General features: G+C 42.0%; 1 protein-coding gene across 2 annotated transcripts in view; it reads right to left on the reverse strand.

Annotated features, from left to right (window-relative positions):
• The window catches only part of snx25 (sorting nexin 25), a 230,848-nt gene extending 223,081 nt beyond the window's left edge, over positions 1-7,767 (reverse strand). The window contains exons 1-2 of one of the 2 annotated variants that reach the window (XM_043705938.2): positions 7,493-7,767; positions 6,846-7,223 (exon numbers count right to left, since the gene is read on the reverse strand). In XM_043705938.2, coding sequence (XP_043561873.1) covers positions 6,846-7,121 — 276 coding nt within the window. In that variant the 5' untranslated portion in view covers positions 7,122-7,223; positions 7,493-7,767. Of the gene's footprint in view, positions 1-6,845; positions 7,224-7,351 lie in introns of both variants that reach the window. The other variant, XM_043705929.2, reaches the window with a different exon arrangement.
• Between the last annotated feature and the right edge of the window lie 4,847 nt (positions 7,768-12,614).

Consider the following 12,614-nt stretch of genomic DNA (forward strand, 5'->3'; position numbering starts at 1 on the left):
CGAGGGGGATCTGCCTTTGGAGGTAGTATGGGCTGAAGTCAGAAATAGGAAAGGAGCAGTCACCTTATTGAATGTTTACTATAGGCCCCCAAATAGCAGCAGAGATGTGGAGAAACAGATTGGGAAACAGATTTTGGAAAGGTACAAGAGCCACAAGGTAGTAGTCATGGGCGATTTCAACTTCCCAAATATTGATAGGAAGTTCTTTAGATCAAGTAGATTGGACGGGGCAGTGTTTGTGCAGTGTGTCCAGGAAGCTTTTCTAACTCAGTATGTAGATTGCCCGACCAGAGGCGAGGCCATATTGGATTTGGTACTCTGTAACGAACCAGGACAAGTGATGGGCTTGTTAGCGTGTGAGCATTTTGGTGATGGTGACCACAATTCTGTGATTTTCACCTTGGTTATGGAGAGAGATAGGTGCGTGCAACAGGGCGGTTTTACAATTGGGGGAAGGGCAAATACGATGCTGCAAGACAGGATCTGAGGAGCATAAATTGAGAGCATAGGCTGTCAGGGAAGGATGTCATTGAAATGTGGAACTTTTTCAAGGAACAGATACGACATGTCCTTGATATGTATGTACCTGTCAGGCAGGAAAGAGATGGTCGTGTGAGGAACCTTGGTTGACGAGGGAGGTTGAATGTCTTGTAAGGAGGCTTACAGAAGGTTGGAGGAAACGAGGTTCGGACAGAGCGTTGGAGGGATACAGGATAGCCAGGAGGGAGCTGAAGAAAGGGATTAGGAGGGCTATGAGAGGGCATGAAAAATCTTTGCTGGAAAAGCGCAGCAGGTCAGGCAGCATCCAGGGAACAGGAGATTCCTGTTCCCTGGATGCTGCCTGACCTGCTGCGCTTTTCCAGCAACACATTTTCAGCTCTGATCTCCAGCATCTGCAGCCCTCACTTTCTCCTCCATGAAAAATCTTTGGCGGGTAGGATCAAGGATAACCCCAAGGCCTTTTATGCGGATGTGAGAAACATGAGAATGACGAGAACGAGGGTACGTCTGATCAAGGACAGTCGACTGTGTATTGAGTCAGAAGAGTTAGGAGAGGTCTTGAATGAGTACTTTTCTTCAGTATTTACAAATGAGAGGGACTGCATTGTTGAAGAGGAGAGTATGAAACGGTCTGGTAAGCTAGAAGAGATACTTGTTAGGAAGGAAGATGTGTTGGGCATTTTGAAAAACTGGAGGATAGACAAGTCCCCCGGGCCTGACGGAATATATCCTAGGATTATGTGGGAAGCAAGAGAGGAAATTGCAGAACCATTGGCAATGATCTTTTCGTCTTCACTGTCAATGGGGGTGGTACCAGGGGACTGGAGAGTGGCGAATGTTGTGCCCCTGTTCAAAAAAGGGAATAGGGATAACCCTGGGAATTACAGGCCAGTTAGTCTTACTTCGGTGGTAGGCAAAATAATGGAAAGGGTACTGACGGATAGGATTTATGAGTATCTGGAAAGACACTGCTTGATTAGGGACAGCCAGCACGGATTTGTGAGGGGTAGGTCTTGCCTTACAAGTCTTATTGAATTCTTTGAGGAGGTGACCAAGCATGTGGATGAGGGTAGAGCAGTGGATGTAGTATACATGGATTTTAGTAAGGCATTTGATAAGGCTCCCCATGGTAAGCTTATGCGGAAAGTCAGGAGGCATGGGATATTGGGAAGTTTAGCCAGTTGGATAGAGAACTGGCTAACCGGTCGAAGTCAGAGAGTGGTGGTAGATGGTAAATATTCAGCCTGGAGCCCAGTTACAAGTGGAGTTCCGCAGGGATCAGTTCTGGGTCCTCTGCTGTTTGTAATTTTTATTAATGACTTGGAAGAGGGAGTCGAAGGGTGGGTCAGAAAATTTGCAGACGATACAAAGATTGGTGGAGTTGTGGATAGTGAGGAGGGCTGTTGTCGGCTTCAAAGGGACTTAGATATGATGCAGAGCTGGGCTGAGGAGTGGCAGATGGAGTTCAACCCTGTCAAGTGCGAGGTTGTCCATTTTGGAAGGACAAATAAGAATGCAGAATACAGGGTTATCGGTAGGGTTCTTAGTAAGGTGGAGGAGCAGAGGGATCTTGGGGTCTATGGTCATAGATCTTTGAAAGTTGTCACTCAGGTGGATAGAGCTCATAAGAAGGCCTATGGTGTATTAGCGTTCATTAGCAGAGGGATTGAATTCAAGAGTCGTGAAGTGATGTTGCAACTGTACAGGACTTTGGTTAGGCCACATTTGGAGTACTGTGTGCAGTTCTGGTCGCCTCACTTTAGGAAAGATGTGGAAGCTTTGGAGAGGGTGCAGAGGAGATATACCGGGATGTGCCTGGAATGGAGAATAGGTCGTAAGAGGATAGGTTGAGAGTGCTAGGCCTTTTCTCATTGGAACGGCGAAGGATGAGGGGTGACTTGATAGAGGTTTATAAGATAATCAGAGGAATAGATAGAGTAGACAGTCAGGGACTTTTTCCCCGGGTACAACAGAGTTTACAAGGGGACATAAATTCAAGGTGAAGGGTGGAATGTATAGGGGGGGGGGGGATGTCAGAGGTAGGTTCTTTACCCAGAGAGTGGTGGGGGCATGGAATGCGCTGCCTGTGGGAATGGCAGAGTCAGAATCATTGGTGATCTTTAAGCGGCAATTGGATAGCTTAAGCTAGGACAAATGTTCGGCACAACATCGTGGGCCAAAGACAATAGACAATAGGTGCAGGAGTAGGCCATTCAGACCTTCAAGCCTGCACCGCCATTCAATATAATCATGGCTGATCATTCCTAATCAGTATCCTGTTCCTGCCTTATCTCCATAACCCTTGATTCCACTATCTTTGAGAGCTCTATCCAACTCTTTCTTAAATGAATCCAGAGAGTGGGCCTCCACTGCCCTCTGGGGCAGAGCATTCCACACAGCCACCACTCTCTGGGTGAAGAAGTTTCTCCTGAGCTCTGTCCTAAATGGTCAACCCAGTATTTTTAAGCTGTGTCCTCTGGTTCGGCACTCACCCATCAGTGGAAATATGTTTCCTACTGCCAGAGTGTCCAATCCTTTCATAATCTGATGCGTCTCAATCAGATCCCCTCTCAGTCTTCGAAACTCAAGGGTATACAAGCCCAGTCGCTTCAGTCTTTCAGTGTAAGGTAATCCTGCCATTCCAGGAATTGACCTCGTGAACCTTCGCTGCACTCCCTCAATAGCCAGAATGTCTTTTCTCAAATTTGGAGACCAGAATTGCACACAGTACTCCAGGTATGGTCTCACCAGGGCCCTGTACAGCTGCAGAAGCACCTCTTTGCTTCTATACTCAATATAGAAGGGTTTGTTCTGTGCTGTATTGTTCTATGTTCTATGAATTTCTCTACCTTCATGCATTTTAAGACCTCCTCTTCTGCAATATGAATTCCTTTCAAGACATCAATTCCCCAAGTTCATGCAAAATATTCATTTAGTACCTCACCTATCTCCTTTGATCTTTATGGAGCCCTATTCTCTCTCTAGTTACTCTTTTACCCTGAAAGTGTTTGTAACACCTCGCATCAAATTCTGTACACCAATGTCCTCGTCCTCATTGCTCTACATTAACTTCTCAATTTTATTTTTAAATCCCTCCACTGCCTCACTCTACCTTATATAAATGTGAGCTGTTAAGTGGCCACCTTGTGACACCTACAGTCGTATACTTGCGTCCTTCTTTGTGGTCGGAGAGAAAAAAGAAGTCCATTTCAAAGAGATAGAACACTTTCTAAGACTCATTTGATGATTCACATGAAGTAACATGCTATCGTTCAAACAGCCTAAAAAATATCAATGCCCTGGAATTCTTCTTCACTACTTTTAACATTGAGTTTTGGGGCGAGTGTTCAATATGGTTTGGGATTGTTTCAAGCTGCAAGTGCAGAGTATTTGTAATGTCTTCAAAGTCAATTACACAGACTATAATTCCTATATGCACTTCATACCTCTTTATATATAATCTTTCTACTGTTCTTCTCTTGTGGCAAATTTCAATTATTCTTGGCCCTCCCTCCTCTGCAATTCCCTCCTGTAACTTCTCACTTTGTTTTTCTCACTGCATCTAAATGCCAGTCACCAAGAGAATACATTTCATTCTAACAAAACTTAGCCTCAAAGGGTAACTTGGTTCTCTCCACAAATGCTGCCTGACCTGCTGTGTATTTCTGGCATTCTGTTGTGGTTTCACATTTTTGACATCTACAGTACTTTGCTTTAGTGTTAGAGTAGGGCTCCTACTGAATCATAATCGCGTTTCATAGAATCTTGCAGCATAGAAGGAAGCCTCTGCTCCTCTTTGGTCAAGTTATCCAATTCATTCCAGAATAAGACCTCTCCCTATAGCCCTTTCAAAAAAGAAGAAAAAATCCTTTCAACTATACATCCAATTCCTCCTTTGAAATTCCCTCATATCTGCTTCCTTTCAGGGAATGGACCATTATTCATAAAAAGAGAGAATCACCTCCCCTTTCGTTCCTTTCCTCGACTGTTTTTGGAGAGTATTTACTTTCAATCCAAATAAATAAAATGTAAATGTGTTGATATCATAGCTGATATAAAGCAAACAGAACTTGGTGCGGTTGATCCAATAATCATCTGCCTAAACACTATGTAGGAGAGATGATTGGTGCCACTATCCATCATCTTGCAAAAGTAAAATGTTTTTGCAACTGAACTCTAGAATTATTAACCCATGAGGAGACTGGCATCTCTGTAACTGGTTTTGAAGACACAACAAATACTCCATATACTTGCTGCATGAAACAACTTGACACACTAGTTCCAAAATTGAATGTTTACAAAAGGATACCAAAGAATTCCATGGCAGTGATGATAATTGAGGTTTTTAAATAATTTATTTCCTTGAAATAGACAATTCATAGAAAGAAAAACACAAATATGATTGCATGTGGCTCCATCACAGGGTGACCAGTTAACAACTTATACCTATATATGGAGCCTTTCCATTTCACCAATGCACATTAGGAGTCATCGAGTTCACAGAAAATAATAACTTCACTACAGAATAGGTTCAAAAATCAGGGTGCAATTAAGTTACACTCACCAACCTACCCACTTTCAGGCCACGACAATTATAATTTAAAAGAGGAAAGTATACTGTAGTTCTTAATATGGCATAAACAGGAGGAAAAATGGATGAGAAACTGCTGACCAGGAGCAATAACTGGAGAGACCAAATATGAGCCTGCAGACAAAGATAGCAGGAATAAAAGGAAGAGGTCAGGAAGAGAGAACAAGCTGCGGACAGCGAGAACAAAACGTACTTTAATACCAAAGCAGAACCTGCATTTGAGCCTAGCATAGAAGTGGAAATTAATTTCCGTATCAAATTGATAGCCATCTTTTCAGGCCAGCATGAAATATACCATATTAATATCAGCATACATGGACCCAGTCTTATTTGAATTCTCAACAATGTTCTGATCATATTAATGTCCGCCAGAAAGGAATAAAGTTTGGAGGTGAAGTAAATGCCAAGTCACCAAGAGAATACATTTCATTCTAACAAAAAAAACTTAGCCTCAAAGGGTTACTTGTTTCTCTCCACAAATGCTGCCTGACCTGCTGCGTATTTCTAGCATTCTGTTGATATTTCAGATTTTTGACATCTACAGTTCTTTGCTTTAGTGTTAGAGTAGGGTTCCAATTGAATCATAATCATGTATCATAGAACCTTGCAACATAGAAGGAAGCCTCTGCTGCCTCTTTAGTCAAGTTATCCAATTAATTCAAGAATAAAACCTTTCCCCGTAGCCCTTTTATAAAAAACATTCCTTTCAACTATACATCCAATTCCTCCTTTGAAATTCCTTCTTATATCTGCTTTCTTTCAGGGAATGGACCATTATTCATAAAAAAAGAGAATCACCTCCCCTCTCGTTCCTTTCCTCGACTGTTTTGGAGAGAACTTACTTTGAATCCAAATAAATCACCAACTTTTTTTTAAATGTACATGTGTTGATATCATATCTGATCACAAGATGAGTTTCCAATCTGATATTTATGCATCACTCACACCAACTCATTTCACTTCCATTACAATGCCTGACCACCTGTCTCAGCTCACGTCTCAGTGAAAAATGTATATCCTCTTACACCAACACAATCTTGGCATCTCCCACATTATACCCTCTGTAAACTTGAAGTTTGACAAAACTCTTCTGCTCTTATCCAATGTCACAGAAAATTCCAATCTCCCCAGCTCCCATTCAAGCATGGCTTGAATTTTAAATTTTCGTTTTTTTTCCTCTTATCCCTATAAGGCTTCACACACTATCACCCCTCTCCCTAGAAACAAAAACCTTCCAGATTCTCAAGCCCCACATGGACTCCTATAATTCTGGCATTATGTACTGCCAATTTCAGTGGTCATACCTTCAGCTACTTTAAGTCCCAAATTGTAGAACTACTTCCCCAACACATTTTCTCCGTACTTTCCCCCTTTAAGGCAACGCCTACTTTTTAACCCAACTTTTGGGTCAACTGACATAATAGTTCCACGTTCAGTCCAGTTAGTCAAACTGGACCAAATTGGAATCTGACTACATGGTCCTAAACGGTATTAAGTGATTTGAAAGACAACAGAAACTTCCAAATGCGTTGGCTTGAATAGTACAGACCTCCAATGACATTTTAGGTTTGCTTTAAGTCTGACAAGAAATCAAGAAATATTGCCCTTACACAATCTGAATTGTCTAGCACTATTTGAATGTTTTTTATCCTTATGCTCGCGCAGGGTCATGAATGCTCCCTGTGAAGTGTCATCAGCGTTAAAGGCGCTACATAAATGCAAGTCCTGCGTGTCCGAGAGTTGTACACCTTACCGTGAGCTGGCGCAGAAGCTGGGGAGCCCCGGGCGACCTGTCCATCTCTCTGGGGAAGCGGAGTGGCTTGAGGCGGCTCTGCTTGGCCAGGACCAGGAGGGTGCCCAGCAGCAGGCTGCCCAGGCTCAGGGCCGAGTAGAAGAGGAGCCTGCAGAAGAGCCAGGCCAGAAGGGAGGGAAACTCGTCCTCGGAGTGGAAGCAAGAGGCGGCGAAGAGGCAGAGTCCGGCCAGGAGCAAGTAGTAACCGCGGCTGCCATCAGGACACATAGTGACCATCGCATCTCCCAACTCGACCCTCTCCTCCTTTTGAACACACTCACGTCCATAACACTTGCAAACATGTAGAAGGCACTTTCAGAGAGACTCGGGAACCGACACCTGGACCGGGGGCGGGGGGGGGGGGGGGGAAGGAGGAGAAGAACGATTTTCTTTTAAAATTACAATCGACAACCAGCAAAAAAAATAACGACACGAACAAGATAAAATTAGAAAGACGGCCAACCAACCCTCTCTTATTTGCTGTTGCAGATCCTACATTTTCCTGAGTGTCTCTCTCTCTCTCTGGTTCACATGTGGGTTGTTCAAAGGGTAAAAAAAAATCACAAATTTACCATGTCTCCTCTCCCGTGAATGAAAACCTCTCCTACCTTCTTGTCAAATCACTTGGGGGGAAGGGGGGGTGTCTTTTTTTCTCCCCCTCTGTCTCTCTCCCTCTAAATGTTTGAAATATTCTTCTTGTGTGTGTTCAAACCTCCAGGAGTAGCTGCTTATTCCTCCAAAAACGTTACAGAATTTCCCCCTCTCTCAAAACATCCAAGGGAGAGGAGTTAGTTTTGCCTTTTCCACTGCACTCATCAACTGGTAGACAATGTGTGTCTCTGGGTCTTGCTTCCCCCCTCTTGCAGGGCTGATGATGTGCCCGTCACTTTCAGTCCGCCTCTTCCCTACCCTCGCCTCAGCTCAATCCGGAAAGGACACCACCTCTTAAAAGGGCAAGCTCCCAAACTTGACCGGGCCCCACCAGGCCCCTCCTGACCGCACATCTTAAGGGAATTGACTTGATTTTTAAAGTTAGTCAACTGTTCTTACTTTCATTCTATGGGGGGAACAGGGAAGTGATGCGCATGAAAGGTTGTGGGTCCCACAACTTCGAGACCAAAATCAAGAGAAACGCCTGATCGAGGCCACAACTCCCAGGCAACAGTTAAGCTTGTAAAGGTGCAGTCATTAGCACCCAACATCCAAGATTTTCACCTATGTTACACCAGGGTTCTAAGTTTGTAGAAACCAAAAGAACTGGGGATGTTGTCAACCAGAAACAAAAGCAGAAATTGCTGGAAAAGCTCAGCAGATCTGGCTGCATCTTGGACAGAAACATTTCAGTCCAATGACCCTTCCTCAGAAACTTGGAGGCCTTATTCTGTTTTGGCTGACATATCAATTGCCAGCAGACAAATGCAATTACAAAGCTATCCAACAAAGTGAGGACAGTACAGTGCAAAACAGCCAAATTGAAAATGTGTGCCAAATGTTGATCATTGATGAGGCCCGGTGTCCTGTGGTGCCTGAATTTGGTGGAAATTTAGTGTTGGAGGGGAGCTGCAGGTGTCGTTAATTTTCTTGACTCCCTCTTCAGCTTATTTTTAAAATCTGTGTTTTCCCTTTTGAATATCTCCCTGCGCACCTTAGTGCTCCTTCAAGAATTAGAGCAGGGATAAGTAACTGAATGCAAACAAAATCTGCCAGATTGACCAACTACTTAAAAGCCTTGGCTGAGGTCCATTAACATATTGAATTAAGCAATGTAATGGTAGCATTAACAATTCAATTGAACATAATGTAATGTTTAGTTTAGAATTCAACATATATTCTCACAATAATTTATTCCCACTGATTATGGGTGTTTAAAAGAAATATGTGAGGAAATGGAAAGGGTTAAAAAAAAAGGTACATAATAGTTTGAGAATGTTGTCTCGAGGCTTGTGGTTTGGGGTTCTATCCTCCACATTAAAGAAATGGCCATCCTTGTCTCTTCTAGTGGTTTGTGGCCTGTAATGATATCTTCTTAGTCTTGAGTAACTGCTGTCTGACTGTGGTAGATTTCTGTAAAAATCCTTTATTTACAAATTTATCTTGTAGCTAACACTGTTCCCTGTAACTGCATCTGTCACTAATACAGAATAAACATTCCTTCTTTCACAGTCTCTTGCCTTTTACTGCTGTCGTCACTGTTGCATCATTATATGCATCACCATCTTATTATCATATCTGTGCTTATTATACTACATGTAACTCAAATAGTTCTAGCCATACTGAGATAAGACAAAATCAAATATATTTATGAGAGGTAAGTTTTGTTTAATAAGCTCACCAGAGTTTGACATAGTTAGACTTTATTTACAATTAATATGTTGTGGATATGTAAATGAATTTTACTAAATTTTGTTAATTTACAAAATAGTGCAGTAGAAAATTATATTTTATAAATTACCATAGAATTCATCCAGCATAGAAAAATGTTACCTGTGCTGACTGTTTGAAACAACTGTCCAATTTGATCCCACATTTCCACATTACCCTTCAAATTAATTTTCTCCAAGTACATGCCAAATTGCCTTTCAAAGTTCCTAAAAAGTCAGATTTCAACCATTTTATGAAGAGAAGACAAGTACAAAGTTCACATTCAGTTGCCCATTGCCTCCCAAGAAAATTTCCTTTAATTGCATTGAAGACAGTTCAGAGAAAGTTTGCAAGACTAAATCCAGAGATGAAAGGCTTGTTTTATGGGGAAAGATTGAACAGTTTAAGCCTAAACGTGCTAGAGTTTAGAAGATTCAGAGGAGAACAAATTGAGGTATATATGATCTTAAAGAGGACTGAAAAGTAGACATAATGCAGATACTTCCCCCTGTGGGGCAATCTAGAATGGGAGATCATAGTTTTAGACAAAGGAGTGGCAGATTTAAAAAGGAGATGAGAAATTACCTCTCTTACAGGGTTGTGAATCTGTGGAATTCACTATCGCAGAATATGGTGGACTTCAGGACACTGAATAGATTTAAGGAGGAGATAGATAGATTTTTTTATTAGTAATGGGCTAAGAGTTATGCAGACCAGACAGGAAAGTGGAGTTGAGGCCAACATGAGATCAAGCATAATTGTACTAAATGGTGGGACATGTTCGGGGGGATGACTTGTCTACTCCTGTTCTTAATTCCTATTTTCATATCATGCAGATAATTCCAGTTTTGGATGACCTATGTTTTCTCCTTATTCATCAGCTGTGGCTCTCGTGCCTGTGAGTTCAATTGCACATTGTGGCCTTGAGGCCCACTCCAGAGACTTGTGTGTAAAAACCTAAATTGGCGTTCCAGTGCAGTACAGAAAGAATGTTGTGTGGTTGGGGGAAACATTAAACAGAGTTCCCACTTACTGTCAAAGGTGACTGCAAAAGGTCCTACAAAGCCATTTTGAAGAAAATTAGTGGAGTCTCCACTAGTGTCCTGGTCAAGAATTTAGCTCAAGCAACATCACAAAAAAAATGAACAGGTCATTACTATATTATTGCTTGAGCGAGCTTGCTCTGTACAAATTGGCTACATTACAATATTTTCCTACTTTATAACAGGGGCTACACTACAAAAGTGGTCCAGTGGTTGTTAACTCCTTTCGTAGACATGATAACTGTGGCAAGTCTTTCATTTTTATGTGGGGAATAATGCATGATAGAGGAAAATAACTGTGCATTTTGAAAGATAGGAAGGAAATACCGTATTTATCAGTTAATTAAGATTTGGGGGATCTGAAAATCCCCTACAACTTTCAAAGTATAGTTTGTTACCACAAGCTACCCAGATTTCAAATTAAAATATTTATAGAAGCCAAGTCATAAAAATGTGCATAATTGTAAAACATTTATGTAATTCCTTAAATATTTTGTCAAACAATTTCAAACATTTCACCTTTTGTTATGTTTCATTTTTAAACAAGAAGTTAATTTGGAAAAGTCCAAAAGTAAAAATCAATTTTTTGTTAACTTTAAATATCTGAAGAGTTAGAAAGCTGCTTTAGTGAAATAACTGTGAACAGTATCTATCTTCATAAAAAGTTATGCTGCAACAACACTCTAGTTATGAGATTCATAGTCATACAATCATAGAAACAGATCCTTCAGTCCAACTCATCCATGCCAACCAGATACCCTAAATTAGTCTAGTCCCATTTGCCAGCACTTGGCCCATATCCCTCTAAACCGTCCCTGTTCATATACCCATCCAGATGCCTTTTAAATGTTTCAATTTTTACTAGCCTCCAACACTTCCTCGAGCAGCTCTCACCACACACGCACCACCCTCTGTATGAAAAAGTTGCCCCTTAGGTCCTTTTTAAATCTTTCCCCTCTCACCCTAAACCTAAGTCCTCTAGTTCTAGACTCCCGAACCCAGTGACAAGACCTTGTCTTATACCTATCTATGCCCCTCATGATTTTATAAACCTCTATTAGGTCATTCCTCAATCTTCGACGCTCCAGGGAAAACAGCCCTGTTATTTCAAAAAAGTCTGTATTTGCTGCCACTGAAACTGCAGTGAACTGACTCACCGTGCCTGGAGTCATAGTGCATGTGACATCATTACCAACAATGTCGCAGTTGGCTATCTGCATGAACATGGAATAGAACTAATTGTAATTCAAAAAGCACAGTCTATTTAAAACTTAGATATATATTTCAGGTTCATATTTTGTTTACTGAAGTGTTCAGATCTTGTCTATAGCAGTAAGTGGGACATTGAGTGACTCAGTAAGGGGGTTGGCGAGTGAGGTGGTGAGTAAGGAATGTGGCAAGGGGAGCCACATGTCAATGGGTAAGAAGGGAGGTGAGCAGATCAGTAAGCAAAGCAACACAGGAAGTGGGGAGCAATTCAGCTAATTGGGCAGGCAAAGAGGACAAAAGTGTGGATGACAAGCAATCAGTAGACACCAGGCACCCAATGATGATTTCAGCTGCACCACATGTACAGACAGGCTGGTTCCAATTTAATGTTCCAGGTACACAGCGAAAACACCAGTAACACAGGCATCCCATTCCAATGCAATGGCAGGACACATTGTGTTGAATAAACAGGATGGTTATGTTTGATTGCCACTACATCCTTTCTTGGGCATTTCAGAAGCCCTACAGCTGATCTTCCCAAAGTATGGGAATGGACCCAAGTACAGTTGCAACCTGAAATTCTAGTATCATAAAATCCAAAGAGCAAGGGCTGCCAAAGAGCTCTGACCAAGTTAAATCAGCTGTGTTTCATTTTAACAGAGTGCTCAGAGGCACTCTTCCTCTCACCACCCCAACAGATCTAGAACATAGAACAGTACAGAACAGAACAGACCCTTCAGCCCACGATGTTGTGCCGTACCACTGATCCTCATGTATGCACCCTCAAATTTCTGTGACCATATGCATGTCCAGTAGTCTCTTAAATGTCCCCAATGACCTTGCTTCCACAACTGCTGCTGGCAACACATTCCATGCTCTCACAACTCTCTGTGTAAAGAACCCGCCTCTGACATCCCGTCTATACTTTCCTCCAACCAGCTTAAAACTATGACCCCTGGTGTTAGTCATTTCTGCCCTGGGAAATAGTCTCTGGCTATCGACTCTATCTATGCCTCTCATTATCTTGTATACCTCAATTAGGTCCCCTCTCCTCCTCCTTTTCTCCATTGAAAAAAGTCCAAGCTCAGTCAACCTCTCTTCATAAGATAAGCCCTCC

The sequence above is a fragment of the Chiloscyllium plagiosum genome, unplaced genomic scaffold, assembly GCF_037043375.1.
Source record: "Chiloscyllium plagiosum isolate Xiang-an unplaced genomic scaffold, Cpla_swu_hap1 HiC_scaffold_2, whole genome shotgun sequence".
In the NCBI taxonomy this organism is placed as follows: Eukaryota; Metazoa; Chordata; class Chondrichthyes; order Orectolobiformes; family Hemiscylliidae; genus Chiloscyllium; species Chiloscyllium plagiosum.